This window comes from Hipposideros armiger, unplaced genomic scaffold (assembly GCF_001890085.2).
Source record: "Hipposideros armiger isolate ML-2016 unplaced genomic scaffold, ASM189008v1 scaffold_591, whole genome shotgun sequence".
Taxonomy (NCBI): domain Eukaryota; kingdom Metazoa; phylum Chordata; class Mammalia; order Chiroptera; family Hipposideridae; genus Hipposideros; species Hipposideros armiger.
In genome coordinates this window covers 504,884-520,124 of record NW_017731941.1, presented here as the reverse complement: position 1 = coordinate 520,124, position 15,241 = coordinate 504,884, and the positions used below count along the sequence as shown (strand labels likewise).

General features: G+C 37.9%; 1 protein-coding gene across 4 annotated transcripts in view; it reads left to right on the top strand.

The window, feature by feature from the left end:
- UBAP1 (ubiquitin associated protein 1) overlaps positions 1-15,241 on the top strand; it is a 57,587-nt gene that overhangs the window by 35,888 nt on the left and 6,458 nt on the right. For 3 of the 4 annotated variants that reach the window (XM_019624472.1, XM_019624473.1, XM_019624471.1), the window contains exons 3-4: positions 7,125-7,249; positions 12,648-13,580. In XM_019624472.1, the coding sequence (XP_019480017.1) occupies positions 7,125-7,249; positions 12,648-13,580 (1,058 nt within the window). Of the gene's footprint in view, positions 1-7,042; positions 7,250-12,647; positions 13,581-15,241 lie in introns of those variants that run through there. The other variant, XM_019624470.1, reaches the window with a different exon arrangement.

The following is a 15,241-nucleotide window of genomic DNA, read 5'->3' as shown; positions in this document are numbered from 1 at the left end:
TGAAGAACAAAAGGACAGCAACTTGTCTGTTCCCCTTCCCCCAATTCCCCAATAAAAATCTTTAAAAAAACACACAAAAACTTAAGGTTTATAAAGCTAAAAAGTTACAGTAAGCTAAGGTCAATTTATTGAAGAAAGAAGAAATTTTAAATAAATGCAGTGTAGCCTAAGTGTACAGTGTTTATAAAGTCAACAGTAGTGAACAGTGATGTCCTAGGCCTTCACATTCACTCATCCCTCACTCACAGACTCACCCAGAGCAACTTCCAGTCCTGCCAGCCTCATTCATGGTTAAGTGCCCTACACAGGTATATCATTTTCTATCTTTGATACCATATTTTTATTGTACCTTTTCTTTTTAGATATGTTAGGTACACAAATACTTACCATTGTGTTACAGTTTCCTACAGTATTCAATGCAGTAACATGCTTTATAGGTTTCTAGCCTAGGAGCAATAGGCTGTACCATGTAGCCTGTGTGTGTAGTGGGCTATAGCATCTATGATGTTCATACAGTGATGAAATTACCTAGTGATGCATTTCTCAGCATCTATCCCTGTCTTTAAGCCACCCATGACTATTCAAATGCTAATAAAAGGCAGACCTGAATTTGCTTCTGGATCCCTTTTTCAGGGGTACAAAGAAGACAGATCCAAGGATAGAGGAAAGGCCTTGGGAGAGAAAATAGCCAAAATGAAAAATTTAAGCTTAATAATTTTATTTCAGAAGAAAAGCTTCCTATCTTAAATCTTAGGGAATTCCTTTTTTGATTGGAGAGAAAATAAGTTGGACCCCAGGTTATGTGTTCCAGCTAAACAATTCAGAGAGAAGATTGTAATTCTGAAGTTATCTGATCAATAATGACTTGAGAACTTCTGTATCGCCTTACATTACTAACCAAAACTTTATTGTTTAAATGAAATGTTCTACCTGAGTAAAAATTCAGAAAAAGATTTTTTTTTTAGCTGAGCCATCCTGCCAACAGCTTGGGCCGGGAATTGAACCAGCAACCCTGTTGCTCAGAGCTTGCACTCTTGAGTGAGCTTTTAATCAACTGAGCCACTTGGCCAGCCCCAGAAAAAGATTTTTTTCCTTTGCCTTTCTCTGCTTTAACTTGCTGAGCTCCTACTTGAGTTTCAGTGGCATTCACTGGGCTTTTAGAGTAAAGAATCTTATTTTTAGATTTCATGTAGTTTAAGAAATAGAAATTAAAAGGAACAGTTGGAGAATATTTAATAGGCAATTTTGTAGGCATCGGAGTTCCCCATGTCCTTACAAAGCTGAAATTACAAAGCCAGAAACCTTAGGCTAGTATAGTACTTCCTCTGTCTCTCAGAAAGCTAAGTAAATAGCCTTTCCTCACTTATTCCTCTGCATATGTGCTCCATTTTTGTTCTTCTGCTTTATAGACTTCTGTCTTGGCCTGCTTGTGTAGAGTGCATGGGCCAAAAATGGCCACCCCAGTTATGGTGCTTCTTGCTACTTGATCATTCAGTGTAAATGGCTACCATCATATGGCTAGAGTTTTTGTATCTTTTGGTCAAGAGAGTATCTGATTTGCACAACCTAGTTTATGAGCCTGTGGATTGGTTCCCCCTAAATTAGATATTCTTTGACTGGCCCATTGGGGGTTAGTGGGTGTATATGTGTGTGTAAGTCTTCTAGGGCGTTTGGGGTATGGACAAGGAGGTAACAGCTGATCTCGTGACTGGATATGAAAATGCTTTTTTTCTATTTAAATATTTGGGCTGACTAGATGTTGTGCTGTGCTATCTTATGACTTGTATTTGATTTGCCCTCAAGTTTATTCTTTCCAACTGAGGTTGAACTTCTTCCACTGTCACTAATAACCACATATGCCTAAATAACATGAGAGATATAAACAGTTACTTCTCAGAGATGTTTGGAAATATTGCCCTTATATTACATAAATTGCAAACTCTTGGCTTTGTTTAAATCAGGCCTTTCTTGGATCCTGGTGCTTTTAAGATGTCAATCCTCTTTAATTTTTAACTCATTTACCTCTTGTTTCATCTGAGAAAAAAAGTTATTTGCCAGAAGTGATTTTTAAAGGATTTAAAAAAATAGATACTTTTTTAATATCTGGAAAAGTCTTGAGATTCTAATTTAGGAAAACATGTCTCTATAATTGGACTTAATAATAAGTAAACTCCCTTCTTTGATAGGCCAACCGTCCTATTTATGACCATTTAGCTAAAACTTCTAAAGAGGTTTGTTTTTTCCCTTGGTTTAATTTCTACTAAGATATTGAAATACTTTTTATGCTGAGTGATAGAAAAAGGTATGTTATAGAAAAGGTTTCAAACGTTGATCTGTTAAAATGCTTTACAGTGTAGAGAAGTTGGCCATCATTTAATCATTGTTTTCCTGTATGTAACATGCTGTTCTTCTGCTTTCAAGATTTTCTCTTTATCTTTTGTTTTCAACATTTTTACTATGATGTGCTTTGATGCAATTTTCTATGTATTTATCCTGCTTGGAGTTAGCTAAACTTCTTGTATCTGTGGGTTGATTTTTAAAATTTTTTATCAGTTTTGGAAAAGTTGCAGCCCTTACCTCTTATCACATTTCTTCTGCTCCATTGTCTCTATCTTATCTTTTTGAAACTTCAGTCACATATGCATTAGGTTGTTTGATAATGTTCTAGAGATCTCTTAAGGCTCTGTTCCATTTCTTTCCACTTTTTTCCTCTTTGTATTTCAATTCAGTTAATTTCTTTTGACCTAACTTGAACTTCTCTGATTCTTTCCTCTGCTGGGTATTGTCTTCTGATTAGCACGTAGCCTGCCTGGCTTATGAACTGTCAAAAATTTCTTCTCATACTGCATTTTTCATTTCTAGCATTTCCAGTTGTCTCTGTATTTCCATCTCTGTTGAAATTCCCCATCTGCTCACACATGTTCACCTTTTCCATTAAATCCTTTAACATTATTATAGTCATTTTAAAGCTCTCTAATAATTCCAATATCTTGGTCATCCCTGGATTTGGGTCTGATGACTGGTTCATCTCTTGATGGATCACATTTTCTTGCTTCTTTGTGTGTCTTATTTTTTATTGAATGCCAGACATTGTATATTAAAAAGCTCATTTTGTGGGTTATCTTGCTTGTTTTTGTTGTTCGAGTATGAGTAACATTTTCTTTCTACTTCATATCTATTAGTACATCTCTATGCAATTGTGTGTGTGAGTGTGCTGAGCCTGCCTGTCTTATCTGTCTGTCCATAGTGTATCTATCTAATCTATCCGATCTTGCAAGTGTTACCTGATTTAGGCTTTAAGGTAGTGATACCCACTAATGGAATTACAACTTTTCACTTAATTTTAAGTTTGATATAGTCTTTTCCAAAAACTTCAATTTGAATGCTTATCTTGAATTAACAATAAAATCTGAATTAAGCATGGTCCATTTGCTACCTTCTATTAGGAATTTCTCCCTCACATGGACTTGTACCTTTTTTTCAGCAAAACAGTCAGGTCACAAGATCATAAGTATATCAGCAATTTAGAAAGAAAACAGAATGAAGCCTTCCCAGAATTTACCCTGAGTCATTACACAGGCAGCCCAGGCTCTTCCACCAGGGCATAATGCAAAGCGATGTGCAGAACCCGACTTCAGGAACTGCCACCAGCCACAGTCGTCAGATACGCTTTCTTTTTCTAAATCGAATTTAGGAAAACGGGCTCCGACATTTTAGAAAGATTTTCATTAGTAAAGACTGAAACTAAAAAATGTATTTGGTGTGAGCCAGGAAATTGTTAGCCACAATGCTAACAATTCGGTTGAGTTTTTATTGAACCTATTTAAAAAATAAAATGTGTTGTGAAACAAGAGGAATTGATGTGTTTATTAGGTATTCTGATATGTTGGATGAAAATGAATAGTTTCTAAGGCATAGTTGGTTATATTTGCAAATATTCTTTGTAATCCTCACAACATCATGATTAATTGTACTTAAGGTAGTCTGTCCATTATTCAAAAGGTTGCTTTTTTGTTGCTATCTCTTTAAATACCTTTTTGCTCTTTATCCCTACCTGCTCCTCCCAGTAATCACACAACTAACTGCTCAGTCCCTGTTGCCAGCCTTTAAAGGACTAAGGGAAGGTTGGGGGATGGGCTGAATCGCCTGGGCATTGGCTTTGTTAGTGAAGTGAAACTGCTTTTTAAAGCAGATACCTGTAACTGGTTCTAATGTAGGGAAACAGCAGTTGTTTTAAAGGCGTTCTACTTGACGTTGTCTGTCCCTAAGCCAGGGCCTAGTTCCATTTATAGAATATTCAAGTTGTATGTCTAGCACTGTCACAGTTTCCTAACTGAAAGGCAGGCAAGGAAGCTGAACACCTTTCTTGAAAGATATTCCCATTTGGCTCAGATATATTAAGTATAGTACTTTTTTTTGTAGATAATTTTCACCCTTCGACTCCGCATTACCAATCTATAATAGAACTGTTTATTTAAGAAAATGTTACTAGTATTAATATGGATGGATTTTCTTATACTTGTATATCATATATGCTTGTGTTATTATGCATAGGATTTTTTTATAATATGTGTGTAATGTGTAACCTACTTTGAATGTATACTTAAAACTTTCTTAAAAGACTTAATTTTATGATTGTTTACTTGATTGTATTCTTTCCAGTAACATTTGAGCACCCGTTTTCATGGAAGACAGATAAAAATTCTTTAAAATTAGAAAGAGCTTTGCTTTTAATCTCTGTAAGATAAATAAAGCATTTTATAAGTGGCAGAAGGTTTTAGTATTGTAATCAACACTTAGTTTTGTTGGCAAGCTGTAATGGTATCTGATACATTTTTTTGGAACCTGGTATATTTTTGTGACTTTGTCCAGACTCTTAGAAATGTGCTCGTATTTTGCATAAGTACTTGGTTAAAACATCTTCATGACTAGCCTTGCTATTTTGGGTAAATCATTTTGAATTTTAATAAATATTAATTAAATGTGAATTAGTGTGGTGGTGAGAGTTAAACATGAAAGAAGTATAAGACATGTCTTTATTTGTTCTTTACTTACTGAGCACATCTCATCTACCAGACATTATGCTAAGCTTGGGGGAATGTAGATATGAAACATTTATTCCTTACGAAGCAACACTCAAATTCTTGCTTACAATCTCTAGGGGGAGTATAAGGAAACAAACTATTAACAACAAAGAGTGGTAAGACCTGAGGTGGTTGTATGAATTAGGTGTCCTGAGAGTGAGAAGGGAGTTGTTCGTAAGTTCATTCTCAAAGGACTAGAAATTATTAATCAAGTAAATAAGAGTGGGAATGTGACAGACATTGCCACCTGAAAAAACAGCACTTATAACTTGGAAATTTTCCTAGTGTTAATAAATATGGTTATGCCCAAAATTATTAAATTGAACACAGTTATGGATTTAATTTGCTAGCTGAGTGAGAAATAGTTAAAATGTTTTCATTCTGGGTGGAAGTTACATGGAAAAGAGAAACTTCCTACTCCCAAGGGTAGGAATAGGGGCCTTCTTCCTGATGGAGGGTTTCAGGTATATTAGAGCAAGATCTGCATCAGGATTGGGAATGATGACACGATTACAAATATATGTTGACCTTGATAAGTCTTGATAGAGTTTTTATTTTATTTTATTTTATTTTTTTTATTTATTTTTTAAGCTGAGCCATCCTGCCACCTGTTGGCAGCTCAGCGACTGCTCAGCTCGGGCTGACTCGAACCGCTGTTGCTCAGAGCTCAAACTCTTGAGCGAGCTCTTAACCAACTGAGCCACTCAGCCGGCCCTTGATAGAGTTTTTAGATAGGCTCAGAAGCAAGCCTTATTTTAGTAGCTGCTAATATTAAAAAAGGAAATTAATTTTATCAACTATGTTTCATTGTCTGTGATGGTTCTGCCAGTGAGTGAGCCCCAAACCTGATCCAGAAAAGAAACCCTGGTCCAGTTTGGAGTGTATAGCTAGTGAGAGTCACATACAGGAGCCACTCTCATATTGTCTGACCCTGTAAATCAAATCAATGATGATGTCCTGGTCTTTCTGCATTATTCAGCTGTGATAGGCAGAGAACCTTTAGGGAGTTAAAGCAGTTCAGTCTTGTCTCCTGATAACCCTATTCTGATTCCCATGATATTGTTTGGTTTTCCTTTTTTCATAAGTGATGTGCTTCTTAAATATTTCCACATTTGCTTCAGAATGTAGCCTTAAAAACAAAAATCTAAAGTAATTCTTTGTATTAATTAAAAAGTGATTCCTACTAAAGTAGAGAAATCCTAATCAAGGAGGTTCTTTTGTGGAGAGTATGTCATCAATTCAGCAGTACTCACTAAATGCCTGCTATGTGCCAGGGAATGCTGTGGGTTTTGAGACTACATCAGCGAATAAAATATACTTAAATGCTTGCCTGCAAGGAACTTACTACATGCCATTGGGCAAGACAGACAAGAATTTAAAAGTGAATTATATCCACAACTAGATTGAAGAACAAAAGGACAGCAACTTGTCTGTTCCCCTCCCCCAATTCCCCAATAAAATCTTAAAAAAAAAAAGAAAAAAGTGAATTGTATAATATGTGAAAGGTAATAAGTGCCATAGGAGTATTGGGGTAAAGTTGCAGTAGAAGTTTTAAATAGGGTGATCAAGGTAAGCCTCACTGAGAAAGTGACATTTGAGCAAAGACTTGATGGAGGTCAAGGTGAATATTTGAGGGAAGAACATTCCAGATAGAGGGATCAGCCAGTGCATAATTTTTGACGTGGATTTGACCCAGTTATCATCGAGGAACTGAGAATCACTGTGACTTAGTACAGTGAACCAGGAGGCAACTATTAGGAGTTAAGGGCAGAGAGCTTGTGAGCACTGGGGAGGCCTTTTAGGTCACTATGAGTACTTTGGCTTTGACACTAAGTATAATTGAAAATAAACCCTAATAAGATCAAGTAGGATTTCCTCCTTAGAGAGCTAGGATCAGGAGAAGGTAAGCAGTCAGAGAAGGAACCCTGTAACTTCTAGTCTTAGGATAGCATAAATTAATGTTGTATCCTAGACATAAACTTATAGCTAAACAAATAATAAGGTTTTTGCTGATATTTTCTACTTTATTTTTGATTGTAGGGACTTTCAGTTACCTTGATGATGTCCCATTTAAGATAGGAGACAAATTCAAAACACCACCTAAAGTTGGTCTACCTATTGGCTTCTCCTTGCCCGATTGTTTGCAGGTTGTCAGAGAAGTACAGGTAAGTGGTGATTTTTAGTTAAAGTTTAGTGTATTTAAAAATTTAAAGATAAGAATTTGATGTAGAGTGAAATAGAAAAAAACCACCACCACCAACTACATTCTCACAGCTCTTATTTGTATTTCCTATGGCTCCTGTTATTGCTTGGCTTACATTGTCATACACACATACATGTTTATATATCTATTAAAAATCTTGTGTAATCTGTTAGATGGTATATTCCTGGGATTCTGTGCCTTGTCTGAAACAAATCCCTGTTGCTCATCTGACTTGCTTATTTACCTTTTTCTTTTCTCTGTTAATATCCAAGTTATCTTTGTTGTCCAGCTCATCCTTACCTTATTTTCTCCTGGGTTATTGCAGTAGCCTCTTTAATTGGCCCCTCTGATTATAGCATTTTCTATTTTCATATTGTTTCTAGAATAATATTCCTAAATTAAAGTTTTAAATTTTCACATCCCTGTTAAAAACCTTAGTGATTCTTTGTTGAATAAAGTCTAGACATCAGGCCATGGCACAGTGCCTTAACTCATCATCTCCTCCATGCTCCCTCCAAATCTGGTTACTAGCAATTTGTTGAACATACAGTATATATTACCTGTCTTTTTCTTATGAGCTGTTATCTCCACTTGGAATATTCTTCTTTCTCACTACACTAAAAGCTGTTACTCTTTCAGACTGTGCTGAAATGCTATCTCCTCAAAAGCTTTCTCTACCCTCTCATCTTTAAAGCTCAGTTATGTATACATGTATATATAGAATTACTTCTTGAAAGCAGCAGATAGCCCTATGTTATGACTTCCTTTCTTCCTTCAGTACACATTTATTGAATGCTTGCTTTTGAGTGGTGTTCTGCTAAGCTGAGGATAGAGATAAACAGCTTAATCACTGTCCTGTAGGAGCCTACAGTTTAGCGAAGCAGTCACGTGGAAAAACAAAGTACACTACTCACTCAGACACTTCTTGTGACTTAAGATTTTTTTTTAATTATTTTTTATTATGAAATACACATTTTTTAGAATTAGTTTCAGCTGTACAACACAGTGCACTAGTTATACTTTTTACCCCTCAAAGTGACAACCCCTCCCCCAATCCGCCGCCCCACTTCCCCCCAATATCATACATATTACAAATCTCTTGACTCCACTCCCACACTATACTCCACGTCCCATGACTATCTATCTATCTATCTATCTATCTATATTCACTTATAGTTGATATACAATATTATATAACATCAGCTTCAGGTGTACAGTGCAGTGATCAAGTCTCTTCCCCATCCATGATGCGGTCTCCCTAGCAAGACATGTGACCACCTGACACCCTACAAAATATTTACAACATTATTAATTATATTCCTTGAACTCTTTCATGTCCCTGTGGCAATATTGTAGTTACCTATTTATGGCTGCCTAATCCCTTCCTTCTCTCTCATCCCCACCCCTCTCAACTAGCAGCCATCAGTTGTTCCTCTATATCTCTGAGACTATTTCTGTTTACTTTACTCGTTCATTCGGTTTTTCAGATTCCACATATAAGTGAGATCATATGGTATTTGTCTTTCTTCGACTGACTTATTTCACTTAACATAATAGTCTCTAAGTCCATCCATATCATCTCAGTGACTTAAGATTTTTTTAAAATACACTTTCTGGCAAAATTGTTTTGTTCCTGGGGGATTCACTAAGGCATCACCATGTTATTCTAAAAAGTATTCTTTGTTATATCTTCCAGTCTATATGCAATGAGTAATTAATCATGGAATATTTCAGTTAAATTTTAAAAAATAACAGCTTTATTGAGTTATAATTCACATACTATAAGATTCACACTTTTAAGATATGCAGATAAGTTGTTTTTAGTATGCTCAGAGTTGTATAACCATCATTACTATCTAATTCCAGAACATTTTCATTACCCCAAAAAGAAATCTAGTGAGCATTAGCAATCACTGTCTCTTTTCCCCTCTGGCAAACACTAAATCTACTTTCTGTCTCTATAAATTTGCCATATCATATGAATGGAACAATACAACATATAGCCTCTTGTGACTGGCTTATTTCATAATGTTTTCAGGGTTTCTCCATGTTGTATAAATGAAGTGTTAGCACTACTTTTTTATGGCTGAGTGATATTCCATTCTATTGATGATACCATATTTTGTTTATCCATTCATCAGTTGATGGACATTTTGGTGGTTTCTACTTTTTGACTACTAGGAATAATGCTGCTATGAACATTCTATACAGGCTTTTGTGTGGACATATGCTTTCAGTTTTCTTGGGAATGTACCTAGGAGTGGAATTGCTGGGTCATATGGTAACAATGTTTAACCTTTTGATGAATTGCCAGACTGTTTCCCAAAGAGCCTGCATCATTTTATAATCCCATCCACATTGCGTGAGGGTTCCAATTTCTCCCAATCCTTACCAGCTCTTGTTACTATCTGTCTTTTGGGGTATATACATCCTTGTGGGTGTGCAGTCTCTTACTGTGGTTTTGATGTACATTTCCTTAATTACTAATGATGTTGAATATCTTACATATTTTTGAATACTGAATTGATACTCCTTTTGTGTATAGAGATTTTATTGGGCCAGATAAAGATTTCCCTTATGAAGTTTTCCCTTATTTTATTTGCCTGGTGCCTTTTTTATTGGCAATAACAAATATTCAGTAAACATCTCTCTGTGTGCAGGGAGGGTACTATTAGCAATATGATTAAAAAACACCTCCATCTTCTTTTTTTTTTTTTTCCCACCTCCTTCTTCTTTCAGTAGTTCTCATATTATTCATCACTTCATTAATCTATTCAGAAAACTTGTTTTGAATGCTGGCAGTTTTCTATTTATTTGATCAGCGCCCACTATACTCATAATAAAAGGGGAGATCAAGGTTCTGAGCTGTATTCCTGTGTGGGCCAGTTGAAATGTTTTAGTTCTCTAATTGCAGATTAGCCTTAAACTTTGACTGCCTGGGGTCTCCATGGGGAATTTGGCTGTGCTATTGGTACTGGATTCCTCCCTATCCAGAGAAGAGTCAGACCTAGAGCCATGGACAGCTAGCTTGAAGCTTCCTGTAACTTTGTCATATTTGCTCTTGCATGGTAGTACTAACTTGATTTTTCAGCTGAAAATTCATCAAAGTGTGCCAATAAAAAAATATATAACCCTTGCAACCCAGGCTCCAGAAAGCTTTCATTGAATGTGGTGGTAATAGCTATAGTAGTGTGTGTGGGGGGGGTGGGCCCTTAGTGTCATGGTTTAGAGTGGATTCTGGGTCATTCATTCATGGGCTGGAATTACCATGTAATAGCTGTGTAATCTGTACAGATTGTTTAAACTCTCCAAGCCTCCATTTCCTCATCTGTAAAATGGAGATAATTTGCTTTCAAGGTTGTTATAAGGATTAAATAAAATAGTGCATTTATAATATTTAACTCTGGTTCCTGGTACTTCATAAATGTTTTCACTGTTATTATTTATTACTGTACACTTGAACCACATTAATTTTTCACTGTAATGTTTCTGCTATTTTTCCCGTCTTATTTCTGTGTTGTAACTATTCTAACATTACTTTGGTAATTAGAAAACAAAGGCTCAGTATAAGTTTTATTAAAAAGGAAAGAAATTTCCAATTGTTCTTGGAAGTAAAACTTCAGAGACCTGTGTTTACAGGCAGCAGGAAGTTGGTACAGCCTCAGTTTTTGGTGGAGGAAACCAGTTGCAAAATTGGATTTCCTCCACAGTTAGAAGCAGCAGCCCAAGTGCTGTTTTCTCACTGTGCTGTTGGTGGTACAAAGGAAGCACAGTGATCCCCCAGGTGTCTTCCTGGGGCCCAGCAACTGGCTCAGGGGTGAAATGAACTTGACATGTGCATTTCCAGGCTTCTCTTGTGTTGTCTGAAGCCAAAAGGCTTGGGGAGGATGAGAGGTACTCCCCCGCCCCCCCCCAGCATTTTTTTGTTTTTTTTTAAAAATTATTTATTGATCTTTTTCAGTTACAGTTGACAGTCAGTGTTATTTTATATTAGTTTCAGGTGTTCAGCATAGTGGTTAGACATTTTATAATTTATGTAGTGGTTCTCCCCAATTAGTCTAGTACTCACCTAGCACTATACATAATTCTTGCAACATTATTGACTGTATGCTGTATGCTGTACTTTATATTCCTGTGACTATTTTGTAAGTACCAATTTGTATTTCTTAATCCCTTCACCTTTTCCACCCAGTCCCCAAGCCTCCCTCCCCTCTGGCAACCATCAGTTTGTTTTGAGCTACTTTATGATGTTTCTGCTACTCTAAAACTCTTGCAGGGTAGGCCTGTTTCCTCTCCTTTCCCCCTCTTTTTTACTCTTAATGTGTCTCCAACCTTGAAGGTACACACAGAGACATTGTTTAGCCTTGGTGCTTTAGGGTGAACGCCAAAGGTTATGTTTTCTCCTGTCCCTAGGTGAATTTCGTTTTATATGATAGGTGTACTTATTTTCAAGTGTGCAAATGAAACTTTTGTAAATTGAGCTGTATTTTAAGGTATTGTTAAAGAACCATGAAGTAAACCTTTGTGCAATTTGCACTGTAAAATCTTAATTTGAATATGTCTAGATTTTTTAATAAGCAGTTTTCCTGTATTTAGAGTATAATCTGTTCATTATAATTTGATTGTGGTTTAAGACTCTATAGTCATACTGCCTGAGTTCAAATCCAGGCTCTACCACTTACCAGCTTTTATTACGTTGGGATAACAGCAATACCTACTTTAAAGAGTTGTTGAGATATACTAGAGAGTTAATACATAAACTGTGCTTAGAATCATTCATACAAGTGCTCCTTAAATGTTAGGGGCTGCTATTATTGAGCACAGGATCTATTAGGGCATTGTGCCTGAAGCGCAGTTTGCTTCCCACAAGAAGCTTTTGATATTGTTGGAGAAGTGTTTAGAGAAAGATTAAAGTTACGTGTGGTCACATGTGGTTGGTATCAAGTGATAGAGAGAACGCTTTATAAGAGTTCAGAGGAAGGAACCGGCCATTAGGAAAGCTTCATGGAGGAGGTGGCTCAGCAATGAAGAATTCTAGGAAGGGAAATGGCCTGAGGGGAGAGAAAGAAGCAAGGGAAACTGCAAGGAATGTAGGATTAGAGGTGGGGGCGGGGGTGGGGGGGCCCTTTCTAGTTAATTTATAGAAGTAATCTGGGAGCATAGTTTGATAAAATCCTGTAAATTTAGGAAGCCTTCGTCTTCCTGAGTGGGGATCATCCCATACATCTTAAATGCTGCCTTGCCCAGTTCTCCTCTTACTGGAATACTGAATGGGGAAGTGACTTAGGTGGCAGAACTGCGCGTTGGGGAGGGGCAGCCACCTGGGTTCTCACCTCCTTTCTCTGATAATATCTTTGCAGTATGACTTCTCCTTGGAAAAGAAAACCATTGAGTGGGCTGAAAATATTAAGAAAATCCAAGAAGCCCAGCGGGAAGCAGAGAGCAAGGCTGAGGAAGCAGAAGCTAAAGTGAATTCTAAGAGTGGCCCAGAGGGCGATAGCAACATGAGCTTCTGCAAGACTCACAGTACAGCTGCAATGCCACCTCCTATTAACCCCATCCTTGCCAGCTTACAGCACAACAGCATCCTCACCCCGACTCGGGTCAGCAGCAGTGCCACAAAACAGAAAGTTCTCAGCCCACCTCACACAAAGGCAGATTTCAATCCTGCTGACTTTGAGTGTGAAGAAGACCCATTTGATAATCTGGAGTTAAAAACTATTGATGAGAAGGAAGAGCTGAGAAACATTCTGGTAGGAACCACTGGACCCATCATGGCTCAGTTATTGGACAGTAACTTGCCTAGAGGTGGCTCTGGGTCTGTGTTACAGGATGAAGAGGTCCTGGCATCCCTGGAGCGGGCAACACTAGATTTCAAGCCTCTTCACAAACCCAATGGCTTTATAACCTTACCACAGTTGGGCAACTGTGAAAAGATGTCGCTGTCTTCCAAAGTGTCCCTTCCCCCCATTCCTGCAGTAAGCAATATCAAATCCCTCTCCTTCCCTAAACTTGACTCTGATGACAGCCATCAGAAGACAGCCAAGCTGGCAAGCACTTTCCATAGCACATCCTGCCTCCGCAATGGCACGTTCCGGAATTCCCTAAAGCCTTCCACCCAAAGCAGTGCCAGTGAGCTCAATGGGCATAATACTCTTGGGCTTTCAGCTTTGAACTTGGACAGTGGCACAGAGGTGCCAACCCTGACCCCTTCTGATATGATCTCCCAGATGCCTTCCCTCTCTGTCTTGTCTGTATGCACAGAAGAATCACCTCCAAATACAGGTCCCACGGTAAGCCTTTTAAATCCCCTAAATTAAAGCTCCAGAGACTTCTGAATTCTGCCTAGCAGTTGCTGCCTTCATACTATTCTTTTCAAGATTTGGGGCAAGATGTTCTTTTCCCAAAGATAAGGATTATTAGCCCTGTACCTACCCTGGTTAATGTGGGCTTATTCCCGCCCTGCATCTTTTGGTCTTTTCCTTTGAAAAGATAATGTATGTCATATGAATGGTGTTTTCCTGCCTAGTCAGTTTGTCCTTTTCTCAACTGCATGTCTTGTGTTTGCGTTTTTAAAAGGCTTTCTTGTTACTCTTTTAACTTTTTCCTATCACCTTTATTTTTTTAAAGGTTGCTTGGTACTCCTCATTATAGCTACTCCCTGTGTCCCACTCTCCCATCTCATTCTGCTGTGAAGTCTGGTTCTTGTATGTACCTTGTCAGTTAATTTGGGGTTATGTTTCTTCAGATTGTGTGGTGTCTTAGTAACCGGGAGATAATTTGTATGGAAATCCAAGCAAAAGATAGAAATCGGTCACTTTTAAATCTGCAGGTTTTAATCCTGCAATTCTTTTTTTTTTTTCCCCCTTCCTACTAAGAATTGTGCAGTTTTCTCCAAAGGGAGGGAGATGGGAAGATGGCAATTCAGATTTAGTATTGAAGTATGGGTTGATACAAAAGTTGCAGCTTGTGTCATCTTGAAGAAAATTTGCTTTTGTCACACACACAAAAGTTGCATATGCAGTGAGGTTATTTTGTCACAGAGTGTATGTAGGCTTAGCTCTTGTGGTTTCAGCAGCACAGAACAATACACTGTTCCAGTCTAGGATAGAAAGCATAGAAGTCGAAGGACCTTTTGCTACACAGGCGACAGATTTTTTTTTAAATGACAGCAGCATATCAAAGACAGTATTTAGAGCCAGCAAGGAGCCTGATGGTATTGGTGGGATATCTATCAGAGACCATAACAAGCCTGCTATTAGTTGGTAGAAAGATGAAACTTGGCTTGTTGACAGCGAGTGTAAAGTCCCAGCAATAGCATTCTTGGTAAATGACTGTCTCTGTGTCAGTGCTTCCATTGTCAGAGAGCTCACTGCTGCCTGTAAACTTCCACAGACCTTGGCTCGGATAAACTGGATAGACTGCATAACACTCTAGTTACCTCCTAGGAATGGGCTTCATCCTGATTCTTCCTGAGTCATTGTTGGGCTGTGGTCAGCAGGATACTCCTCTTTATGACTCATTGTATGCTTTAGAAATTGAAAGCACTCTGGGAAAAGATTAGGGATCCTCAGCCAATACATTCCCAACCCCCCTGCCCCTTTCAAGTTAGAATAACCATATAGATGGACTAATGGCAGAGGTCTTGCTCTAACCAGAACACTCATCATTCTTTAACCCACCTGATTGTGGAGTTTCTTTTGGACCCATCCATTTTAGGGTGGGAAGGGGCCTGTTTCTTGCTGGCTTGGGGACGTGCTGCCTTTAAGGGGGCAGATGTAGACAGAGCTGGAGTTCTGGTGTTCTAAGGAAGTCACCCTTACCCCTTATCCTAGGGAGGAAAGCCTGGTTTCCATCTGGGCCCTCTCTTTCTCTCTGTGTCTTTGTTTTTTTTTAAAGATTTTTTTTATTGGGGAATTGGGGGGATGGGAAGAGTGCTGGGGAATTGGGGGAA